This window comes from Amborella trichopoda, chromosome 8 (assembly GCF_054954075.1).
Source record: "Amborella trichopoda isolate Santa Cruz 75 chromosome 8, AtrichopodaSantaCruz75HAP2 v2.0, whole genome shotgun sequence".
Classification (NCBI taxonomy): Eukaryota; Viridiplantae; Streptophyta; class Magnoliopsida; order Amborellales; family Amborellaceae; genus Amborella; species Amborella trichopoda.
Genome location: NC_142343.1, coordinates 10,705,808 through 10,716,344, shown reverse-complemented (window position 1 = coordinate 10,716,344; position 10,537 = coordinate 10,705,808). Strand labels below are relative to the sequence as shown.

General features: G+C 37.9%; 1 protein-coding gene across 8 annotated transcripts; it reads right to left on the bottom strand.

The window, feature by feature from the left end:
- Positions 1-1,193: 1,193 nt before the first annotated feature.
- Positions 1,194-10,537, bottom strand: LOC110007412 (uncharacterized). Of its 8 annotated transcripts, none has more exons than XR_016061105.1 (4): positions 10,334-10,537; positions 3,745-3,819; positions 2,753-2,829; positions 1,194-1,902 (listed from the first exon to the last, which is right to left on the bottom strand). XR_016061105.1 is itself a non-coding variant. In XM_088874277.1 (3 exons), the coding sequence occupies exons 1-3, from the start codon at positions 4,195-4,197 to the stop codon at positions 3,598-3,600; spliced, it is 363 nt and encodes a 120-aa protein (XP_088730403.1). In that variant the 5' UTR covers positions 4,198-7,661; the 3' UTR covers positions 3,286-3,597. The 8 variants fall into 8 exon arrangements, 1 of the variants encoding a protein (XP_088730403.1); XR_016061104.1 differs by lacking the exon at positions 10,334-10,537 and adding an exon at positions 3,938-6,894; XR_016061107.1 differs by lacking the exon at positions 10,334-10,537 and adding an exon at positions 3,955-6,673.

The window sequence follows — 10,537 nt, the reverse complement described above, 5'->3', positions numbered from 1 at the left end:
AATTAAATTTTTGCATAATTTCAATATTATAAAAATTAGCCATAAATTTAATTAGAATTTATTAATATTAGAACATCTTAAAGCTGGTACTCCTATTTGATATCAAATACAACATGATTAATTTAAAGATATTGTAAATATGGGGAAAAATTACTTAGGGACCAAAAACTATGAGCAATATTTCTGCTTGGTCCACATTTTTTCTCCCAACTTATTCTAGGTTTTAACTTTTTTACTCTTTTCTCCCAGTTTTGCCCATTGGTCTATGGTCCCTAAAACTATGAGCAATATTTCTGCTTGGTCCACATTTTTTCTCCAACTTATGCTAGGTTTTAACTTTTTTACTCTTTTCTCCCAGTTTTGCCCATTGGTCTATGGTAGTAACACTGGACATTTTTTTTCTTTTTTGTTTTTGTCCTTTTCCTTTTTTTCTTTTTTTTGGGGGGAGGGTGCTATGGTTGGTTTTTTGTTTTTTGGTGGTTGAGTTAGTGGGGAGTGGCCCCTCCCTACTTTTGGTTGGAATTAAGCCTAGGACGTAGCGTTGCAAATCGTCAACTCTTAACCAATTAAGCTTGAGCTCTTTTCGAATAAAAAAAAAAAAATAGAGATTTGAGCCGTACCCAATTGTGAGAATGGAGTCAGAGGCCTCACCCTTTGGACTGATAATCGTGATTTTATAGGGGACTGAGAAAGATAATTTTAAAATTCCTCTTTTTTGCTACAATTGAAACTGCATTAAACAAAAAGAGAAGCAATACGCTGTTCATCAATGTTAACATCAAACCACTCTATACATTTGAAGTATGGAGCAGTTTGATACTAGCAACAATGAACCAGTTCATACTCATAATTTTCCATTTTAAGTATAAAGCTGTTCGAAGTTGGACCAGTCCATGCTTAAAAACAACTTTCTAAAGAAGTTACAATTTGATGTTACTAATGCAGAACTACCTTATAGATAATCAAAATATAAAAAGTAAAAGGAAAGAACCTCAATTTGACTTCCATAATACTGGGCGTAAAATTGAAATAAAAAAAATTAAAAAGCAGAATCCTACCATATAATTGGAGAAAATGTGGAATGTGGTTATATTTTCCAGTTTGTACTTGTTGGGGTTTAGACACCCAGAATCAAGATGGACCATATAAAATCAAAGGATGGATGAATATCAAGTGTGTGAATCGAACAGTCATAAGGCAAATACAGGCTTAACAAGCGGAAGGTCCGTATGAATGTGTCGGTTGATATTATCCATGGAGATACCTCAAATAGTATGTCAAGAGGACCAATATAGACCAAGCTTGCCATCAGAGGCCCCTAACATGCCTTGAAAGCTCTACAATCGGTCACCATATATCTTAACCACCGGACATACTTAGAGATTATCACAAATCTCATTTTGAGACCGAACTATGGACCTATACTCCTAGGGCCACTATATGCCTCTCTACACAATATTAGGGAAATATGGATATAAGTTGGTAAATTCTAAAAAACTCCGTCAGTTAAAAGGACCCCAACCATTGAATATGCTCAAAGTTGAGGTACATAGTAAAAGAAAGGAAGAAAAAAAATACAATATTCGACAATATCCCAAAAAAATTATGTATCGAGACTATGCTTTTGACCGGCGAGCTTGCAATTGCCGTCATCTGCTGACTGCGTTGGTACGAGCTAAGCAGCTGACATTCTGATTTGCTTCCTTTGCTTGGAGGTGGAGCAGCTTTGCCGACATTCTGATTTGATTCCTTTGCTTGGTAGTAGAGCAGCTTGAAGAGGTAAGAAGGGGTATGGGTGAAGAGGAACTTGCCTTGTTAAGGGATTTCCTGCTGAGAAGATCTACTCAAAGGATGAACTGTTGAAGGGGCTGAGACTGTGGAGGGTAGAAGTCAATCGCCTTCCTAGTGTTACAACCAAGATGTATTAAACAAGTGTTACATACTTTTAGAACCCATCAACTTGGATCAAAGGTAGAGGATACACCCTACTCATTGAGGGTAGATTTATATGCAATTCTAGTAGGTTATACTCACAAATGAAAAATTAGGATTGCCCCAGCTAACTTGGCTTGGATGAGTCCCAGCTCTTATCGAAAAAAACAATGGTAAGAAGAATAAATGAATTTTTAAACCTTGTATACGGCCCTTCCAAAATAGTATATGTGGTTTCCAACGGCCTTCAACCCAATTTAAGGAGTTCTCTTTTTGCAGTTTGTGAGTTTAGTTGAAAATGGCCGAAACTTTCTGATACAGTAGTTTAACATCTCTCTTCATTTGAAGAAACAAGTGATAGGATATTGTATGCTGGTTACTTGTATTGAATGTCTCATTCCTAGTTATGATTCTACCATTTACACACACAAGCACGCGCACTGAAATATTTATACTTCATCAAGCATTCTCGTGTCTTAGTTTGTCGTGCTGAGGCTCACCCTGCAACTTCCATTCTCTTTTTGTTGCTTGACCGAGGTTGTCATTTATACTGGAGGGGTCAGAATTTTAACTGAGTTTCCTATTCTTGTTTGATGCATTTGTTTTTAGTTTTCCTTTTGAGAAATTTCTTTACTTTTCAATTGATTGGTTTTATATTTTTCCATCAATACACATCTTAATGTATTTATCTGAAGATTTTCTCTTTACAGGTAGTATGAAGCATTGAGTTTGAGGAAGAAGAGATTACTTCCGATGATGACAATGCTGAACAATGTAGCCTTATAGATAATCAAAATATAAAAAAGTAAAAGGAAAGAACCTCAATTTGACTTCCATTATACTGAGGGATAATACTCCCGATACTAATGCTTGTGCTAGCAATGGCATGGTGGCCTCCTGTGACTCGAGCAACCGACAAACAACACAAAACAAGAAAAAGATCAACACATCTATCCATTCTTGATCCTTCCCGTTCAAATCCAAAACTGAAGGTGAGAAAAAGGAACGAGTGGGAAAGAGTGCAAGTAAAGCAGATGATTCCGGCCAAGAACAAATCAAACAAGCGGCGACCTAAGAGAAAAGAAAGCAAAGCTTCCTCAGTACCTTTTGATCCATTGCAGCCCCTTGTTGGTGTGATTTATGAAATTCATTTGTCATGTAAGAGAAGATTCGTGTAGAATTTTTAAATTTCAGTAGAAGCTCTTTGAGAATTCAAACTGTTAATTTGTTTTTTGTCCTTACGGTCTTGTATGATATATTCGCATCGTTTGGGTTTTGGTCTTCTATTATACACAATAGAAGGAAAATGGTTTTTTTGAAAAATGCCACATCATGGACAATATACAGAAAATATGTAAAAAGAAATATTTAAGTGATTCTATGCAGAAAATATACATTGCAAGTCTGCTAAATGTTACCACCATTGCAAGGATTTTGAACTCAGTCCCAATACAAGCAATCATTCACAACTAATGACTAAAACTTGATCAAAACATGTGATCTCACAAAAGGCCAAAAGAAGGCCCAAACAATGCTCTACAAAAAATAGCCAACCCTATAAATGGGTGCCCTGTACGAGAACCCACAACCCTATAAATGCTCTACATAAAATAAGAAAAGAGGGGATGCAATTAAAATTTGCAACAAGCAATTGATCCAAAATCTTTAGCCCTTGAGGACCTTCCTTTTGGACCTGCAACAAAGAAAAATCAATAAAATCAGTAACTTCTTTAAGAATTGTTATAAATCTGACTACACATATATACTATTACATAGATTTAACATGAATTTGCAAGTTATTTTAGAACCAACCTTCTCACGCCACATCCGTCTACGGCCTCGCTATGTTGGGAACCCATCACACCACCTGGAACATTCCCACCAGTCCTACAGGATACATATGATTTGTTAGTTTATTACAAAATATATCTTTTAAGATGAATAGATTAATACATAAAGTAGCAATAGAGTGTAAATTGAAGAAAGTAATCAAACATACACTTACAAGCTCAATTTCATTACCACGCAATTACGCTTGTCATGACCACCTTGACTGCAAACCACACACTTCCTTGTACCTGGAACCTTTTTCTCACTAGCCGTCTTCATCCTTGGGGTTCTTGGCCAACCCTTTGCTTGAACATGTGGTGGATTATGTACAGTGACAAGAGGGGTCATCTGACTGACTAGAGTCAAGTGGGGGCTCATCATCTGACTGACTACCAATATATGACTGACTAATGCAAGGTGTGGCATTGCATTCATTGGCTATTGACAACCAACTTGACTTTAGTTTCTCAAATACCTCACCATTTTCTATTGCAGACTCTTCAATTGTCCATACAAATTCATAACTTTCTTCGCATCCATTTTCGAATGCCTCAATATGTAATCCAATGGGATCTCCACCACATTCTTCACACTGAAAGCTCGAAGCATATGTGAACAAGGGATGCCAACACGCTCATACATGTGACATGTGCATGTGGCTTTGCTCTCTGACCTATTGAATGTAACAAGGTGATGAATGGACGACCCTTGAGAGTCCTCTATATCATATTTGACAGAGATCCCATTGTCCTCAATTATTTTGATCCTACAATCTGCAGACTCAACTAGTTCCTTTTGAAATTTTCCAAAAACCTTCTGAGTGTAGACCCTTGATGCATCGCCCTCTATTTTAAAGGGTGTCTTCAAAGTAGGAGTGGATGTTAGGTTTCTAGAGTCTCTCTTTTTCTTTGAAAAACTTGTCTTGCAACTTCTAAATGGCATTCAAAAATTTATGAAGACTAGTACCCGAAGGCACATAAGCTTTGATCTCACAATTGAACCTCTCACTGCGTTGTGTAGTAGTCTTCCCTGTAGTGAACCTATCACCAATATACCTATCCACCCATTGATTGCGACAACCATATAACCACTGTAGCCAAATTTTTCTTCAAGAGCATATCTCTCAATCATTTATTTTCATTTGGACTCAAACATCTCCATTGTGGATGCACAAAAACACTTCTTCAATTCGCCTAAAAAGTGTGAATGTGCGCGCATAACATGACCCAACTTTGTTTTAAACTTTCCCATTATGTACCACTTACAAAACTAATGATTACTCTCAGGGAAGACCTTCTTAACTGCGGCAGTTATAGTCAAATCTTGATATGTTATAATTGTACCTGGTTGTTTTCCTCCCATTGCCTCCAACCAACTTTCAAATAACCAAATAAATGACTCAATTGTCTCATCAATAATAAGGGCACATCCAAAGAAAACAGTATTACTATGATGGTTGACTCCAAGGATTGGCCAAAAAGGTATGCTAAGTGCAGTTGTTTGGTACGTAGTATCAAATGTTACTATACACACCTCGATCTCGACTGGAAAAATTATGGATAGGTTGAAATGTCCCAGGCAAACCATCCGGATATTTTAGACTATTCACCCCACCAAAACCCTTTATGCAAACATAGCCTTCACTGGCCCGACATTGCCCGACCAAAGGTACCACGAGGCGAGACAAGTGGCGAGACAAGGCAAGACAGATTCAAAACTACCTGACTTTGAAGCATTTTCAGAAAAGAAGGCTCTAACGTTGCCCCAACGGCCGCCAAAGCCCCACCAAAAACCCGAAGGCACGACACCGAAGGCACCTTTATCACAAAACGGGTGGCCAGGAAAGATAGAAACCTAGCACCATTCCCAGTGGCGACAGCGCCACTTCAAAAGGCGCCAAACTCGAGGGCCCCCCATAAGCTCGAAAACAACCAGAAGTCTGGTGACATTGCCAATGTCACCAGCTCCAGTTCAAATGTCGTCTGGCCGGGAGACCTCCAACAAGAGGGAAACAGCCTGGCTGATGAGACTGAGATGACATACTGACATGTCAAACCGTACGAAGCCGACATGGCAGGGTCGTACTGACACATTAGATGTCAGTACAGACCGTGGTTGTCGAAATGTGATTGGCCAAAGATTAAAAGACAGTACAACTAGGGCAGAGTGTCAGCTTGCGTTTGGCAACACTACAAATGTCATCGACACCATTCAGAATAACTTCAAGCCATGATTGATAGATCAAAACCAGATCAGAACCCACCAGAATGTGGTACGTGTTCAAGACAAAACCTGAAGGAAATCGGAAGGCCACTGGCGCCATTGCCAATGACGTCAGATACTGACAGGGCTGAATCAACCGCATTAATGAGCAATTAATATTTGTTGACCATCTTTATTACTGCATTAATGATGTGGTGCTGATCCAAGTGCCGCCGCCGCCACCGCCACTCCAAATGTCTCAAGAACTCTAATGGTCCGAAATTCACATAAAACCGACCTACAGGCTGTGCAAGGTCCGTTTTGCCTATAAATATCTCCTTTTGCTTCAGACTTAAGGTCCGGATCTTGATAATTTTTTTGCCTAAGCTATGCCCGAATTCTTAAGATTTTTTTAGCCTAAGCTATGTTCAAAACTCCTTGATCTTGAGCTCAAGCTTGAGGTTATGAGAAAACCCCAAGGTGAGCCTATTTGAGCAAATCCAATTCCACCAAGAACCCCTCAATCCAAAACTAGGCCTTCAACCCCTTCAAGCTCCCCTATCAAACCGAAGACGGTCCAAATAATCTGACTTTCCGGGCCTTCTTCCTCCCATTTCTATTTGCCCTGTTCAAAACCAAAAATTAAAGATTGACTATGCAACTATTTGATATGAATCGACACTGACTCTAGGCATCGAGGTTGAGGGACGAGCCTAACACATCATTTTCTTTTCATTTCTAGTTATTTCTGGTATTTATTTCCCTTTTATTCATATTTATGATTTCCTCCCTTTCCTCTTCATTTATGACTTAATCTCTTCCTCCCTCTTTTTCTGCTTATATTGTATTTATTGCTCTTTTGGTTTGCATTTAGCTTTCTCTTCACTCTTTTCTTTCAGTTAATATTTATTCCCTTTGCCCCTTTTGTTCATCTTATAGCATAGATCTCTCTCTCTCTCTCTCTCTCTCTCTCTCTCTCTCTCTTGCTCTCTCTCCTCTTTGTTAAATAGTTGTTTTCCTTTTCTTCTGTAACATTTATTTCTCTTAGTTTATTGTATTTTCCTTTTATACTGTAAATCTCTCCCTGTCTCTCACCTCCACCATTAAGCATTTATTTCCTTTTATTTATTGTTTTTGTTTTCCTTAGTTAATGGTATGCGCTTCTCTCTTTTTCTCCTCTTATCTTGTAGTTTAGATCCCATCCCTTTCTATCTCTCTTTTCCCCTTATTTCTCTTATGTTCGTTTCATTTATTCCCTTTATATTTTGTTCAATAGTTAGCATATTCCTCTCCCCATTTTTTCTTGTATTTATTTTTATTTTGTATTATTTTTCTCTCTCCTTATTATCTAGCCTTCACTCCATCTTCCTCTTGCTTGATGTGTTATTCTCCTTTTCTCCTCTCTATAATGTTTTGTTCTTCCCTCCCTTCTTTCTCTTTAATATAGCTTTCTCTCCCCTATTCTCTTTATACTTGTTTTCTTATCTCCTTAGTCTTATTGCTTTTGCGTAGTTATTGCATGTTTAGATTAGATAGTAGTTTAGATCTCATTGTTTCCATGCTCTTTATCTTCCTATTCTCTTTGCATTTTATAGTTAGAATCTTCACCCATGTTTATCTTTATTTCCCTAGCTTACTAGTTTATTTGTGGTTATCCTCTCTTCTCCCTTTTCTAAATCTATTTTTCTGAAATCTCCTTTTTATCTTCAAACCCTTTTGAAAATCTCCTCGTTGAGTTCCAAGGTTGAAATAGGAGGGAAGCCGGCTTTGCCGGCGGTCCGAGAGGGATAAGGTCCTAGGACTCGACTCTCCCTTGAAACGTAATTTGACAGGACCCATTCTCCTCCTACTCTTCGATTAGTTTGCACCCGAAACCAAAAGGGGGGTGAAGTCCATAGCCCTCATTTTCGAGTATAAATAATTACCATGTCATAAAAGAATTGATATGACATTATCGCACTAGATTCTACGCAAACAACGCCAATGAGACTTCCTAATTCATCGAGCCACGCTCTAAAAAAACGGTAGGATTCAAATCTTGCTTTCAATGCAAATATTTCATTGAAAATATTTCATAACCATATGTATGTCACTTTCTTTCAGTTTCCTCCTTTCCATATGTAGGTGGTTTTCAAGGTCTTTGGCAATGAAGGGCACATTTTCCACTCCTCCGACCTCCTCATTAAGGTAATCCATCATAACTCTTGACTTAACCAATGAAGACCCCATGGTGTCGATAACTTTTTTCACGGAGTTGGGAATCTTCCGATGGGAGCGCATGAACCTAGTTTTAAATGGTGATGTGAGAGCATGGGTATGCTCTTTCACAAACTAAATAACTATCCATCTTTGCTTCTCGTCTTTCAAAAGTCACATTTTTGCCGAACACCCACACCTTGTCTGGGGACGACGGTTCTTGCTGCCCTCATATGTATGATGACGGAATCTTTGTCGTGAACACTCAATCACTCGTCCAGCTCTTTCACTGTCTTTCCGAAATGTACTTCTCATTCTTGTGCCAAACCCCACAAGCTTGATGAAATTTAAGTAATAGGGCTTTGGAGTCATCTTCATTATCGAATGACATGCCAATTTTAAGCTCAAAATCCACGCCTCTTGAGAGTGCTGCGCCTTCATCTACTGACAATAAATCTTGACCCCCATCCAAGTTACCAATGTCTTGTACCATAGAATCGGCACCATGCTCTTCTGGAAAAGTAGTGGTGCCACCATCATCGATATTTAGAAAAAATGACTGAGTTGTGTCCAAGTCATCCATTTATTTGTCTAAGAGAATGAATCCTATCAATAGAAACAGAGAATTATCTTGTATGTGGCTTTTAAACTATGTCTTTTTAATGGATTCCAACAGGTTGAACATGAACTATAGTCTATGCTAGAGAGAGAGATGTAGAAACATAGATTCCAAAATAAATGGTGAACATGGACCGTATAAGCCATTAAAAGTTAATAGTTTTGCTAATAAAAGATGAGTGTGGCTTACGATACAATTACATAGAACAAAGTAAAGATAAAGAAGAGATGTTTTAACCATACATAATACCTTGCATAATAAAATTGAGCATCCATTAAAATGTTATTAGTCCCCTTAGGCACAACTACATTACATAATATATTGTCGTAACATTTTCCCTGTTTACTTGCATTGACATAACATCATACAATAGTTCAATATAGTGGGCCTTCTACAATACTTTTATCCGATATAAGGGACCGACAATCCAAATATTTTTAATCCCCAAAGTCATTTTAACAGGCCTATACCTTGATTATGAAAAGCTTAACAAACCCTCTCTCTCTAAAATAGCCACACAAGTCAACCAACTCAAGGCCAAACCATCTAAGCTAATGAAAATAAAATAGCAATTGTGATGAATTGCTTCCTAATTGATTGAGCATTCATCATTCATGGGTTCAATTTGATGTTGTTAATAATAACTGAATTAATTTGAAAGTCCTCCACAGTGGTTCATCCTCCACAGTGGTTCTCCATGATTCCACACTGTTTTCATGGGATTCTTCGTAATCCTACATCAAATTCCGTCAAGTTTTAAGTCCTCACTGAAAATGTAAGCGGTTTTAGAAACTTTCACTCTGATAAAGTGATAATATCAGGACAAACATAGTAACCTCAGGACAAACATAGTAGCCTCAAACCATGCAATCAAAGAGATTTCATAGCAGGCCATAGAAGCAAGCAAGTTCACAACTACATTACACAATTTAAAAATGCAGTCTACATATCCAAACATTAATTCATCACCATAAAAAACAATTAATTTCATACAAAGACCAGCAAGAGTAACAATGTATAAAGAAGAAGAAACTGTAAAATTTCTTTTAAGGTAGAGAGAAAATAAGAAGAAACTGTAAAAAATGCAAAAAAAATACGACCCAAAAACTAGAGACATTGAGAGAGAGATTTAGAAAACAGATTCCCACTCACACAGATATAGAGAGACAGATTGAGAAATGGCCTAAAAAAAATCGAGACAGTGAGAGAGAGAGAGTAAGAAATGCAGAGAGAGAGGAAGAAATCAAGAAAAAGCCCTAAAAAGATCGAGATATAGAGAGAGAGAGAGAGGGAGAAATTAGGAAAAACGCCCACCATAAAAAGCCCAAAAAGCCCTAAAAAAGGAGATAGGAAGAGGGAGAGAAACGGTGATAGAGAGAGAAACCGAGTAAAATCCCTAAAAAACGAGATTGGAAGAGAGAGAATCTATGAAAGATCCAAAGAAAAAGAGAGACAGAGAAATTGATAATCCTGAAAAATCGAGATAGAGAGAGGGAGAATCTTAGAAAATGCCCTAAAAAACATAGAAAATATGGAGATACAGAGAGATCATACCGCGTTCGAGTATGGCGAGAGAGCTCTATACGTGCTCTGGTTAACCCTTCCTTTTTCTTGGTGCTCTTAGTTCGATTTTGAGCGAGAGACAGTGCTTCAGAGTATAGCAGAGAGAGCTCTGCTCTTCAAAGAGAGAGAGAGAGAGAACGAGAGGTCAGAAGAGACTGAAATTTCGGGGTTGTTTGAACCCCAATCCCAATGCGA

Bases quoted from the DNA above. Each gene is read 5' to 3' on its own strand.
- LOC110007412 (XM_088874277.1), bottom strand. From the start codon at position 4,197: ATGAATGCAATGCCACACCTTGCATTAGTCAGTCATATATTGGTAGTC. The intron at 3,820-3,937 runs GTAAGTGTATGT...TGTATCCTGTAG, and splicing joins GTGGTAATGAAATTGAGCTT to GACTGGTGGGAATGTTCCAG. The intron at 3,626-3,744 runs GTTGGTTCTAAA...TCTTTGTTGCAG, and splicing joins GACGGATGTGGCGTGAGAAG to GTCCAAAAGGAAGGTCCTCA.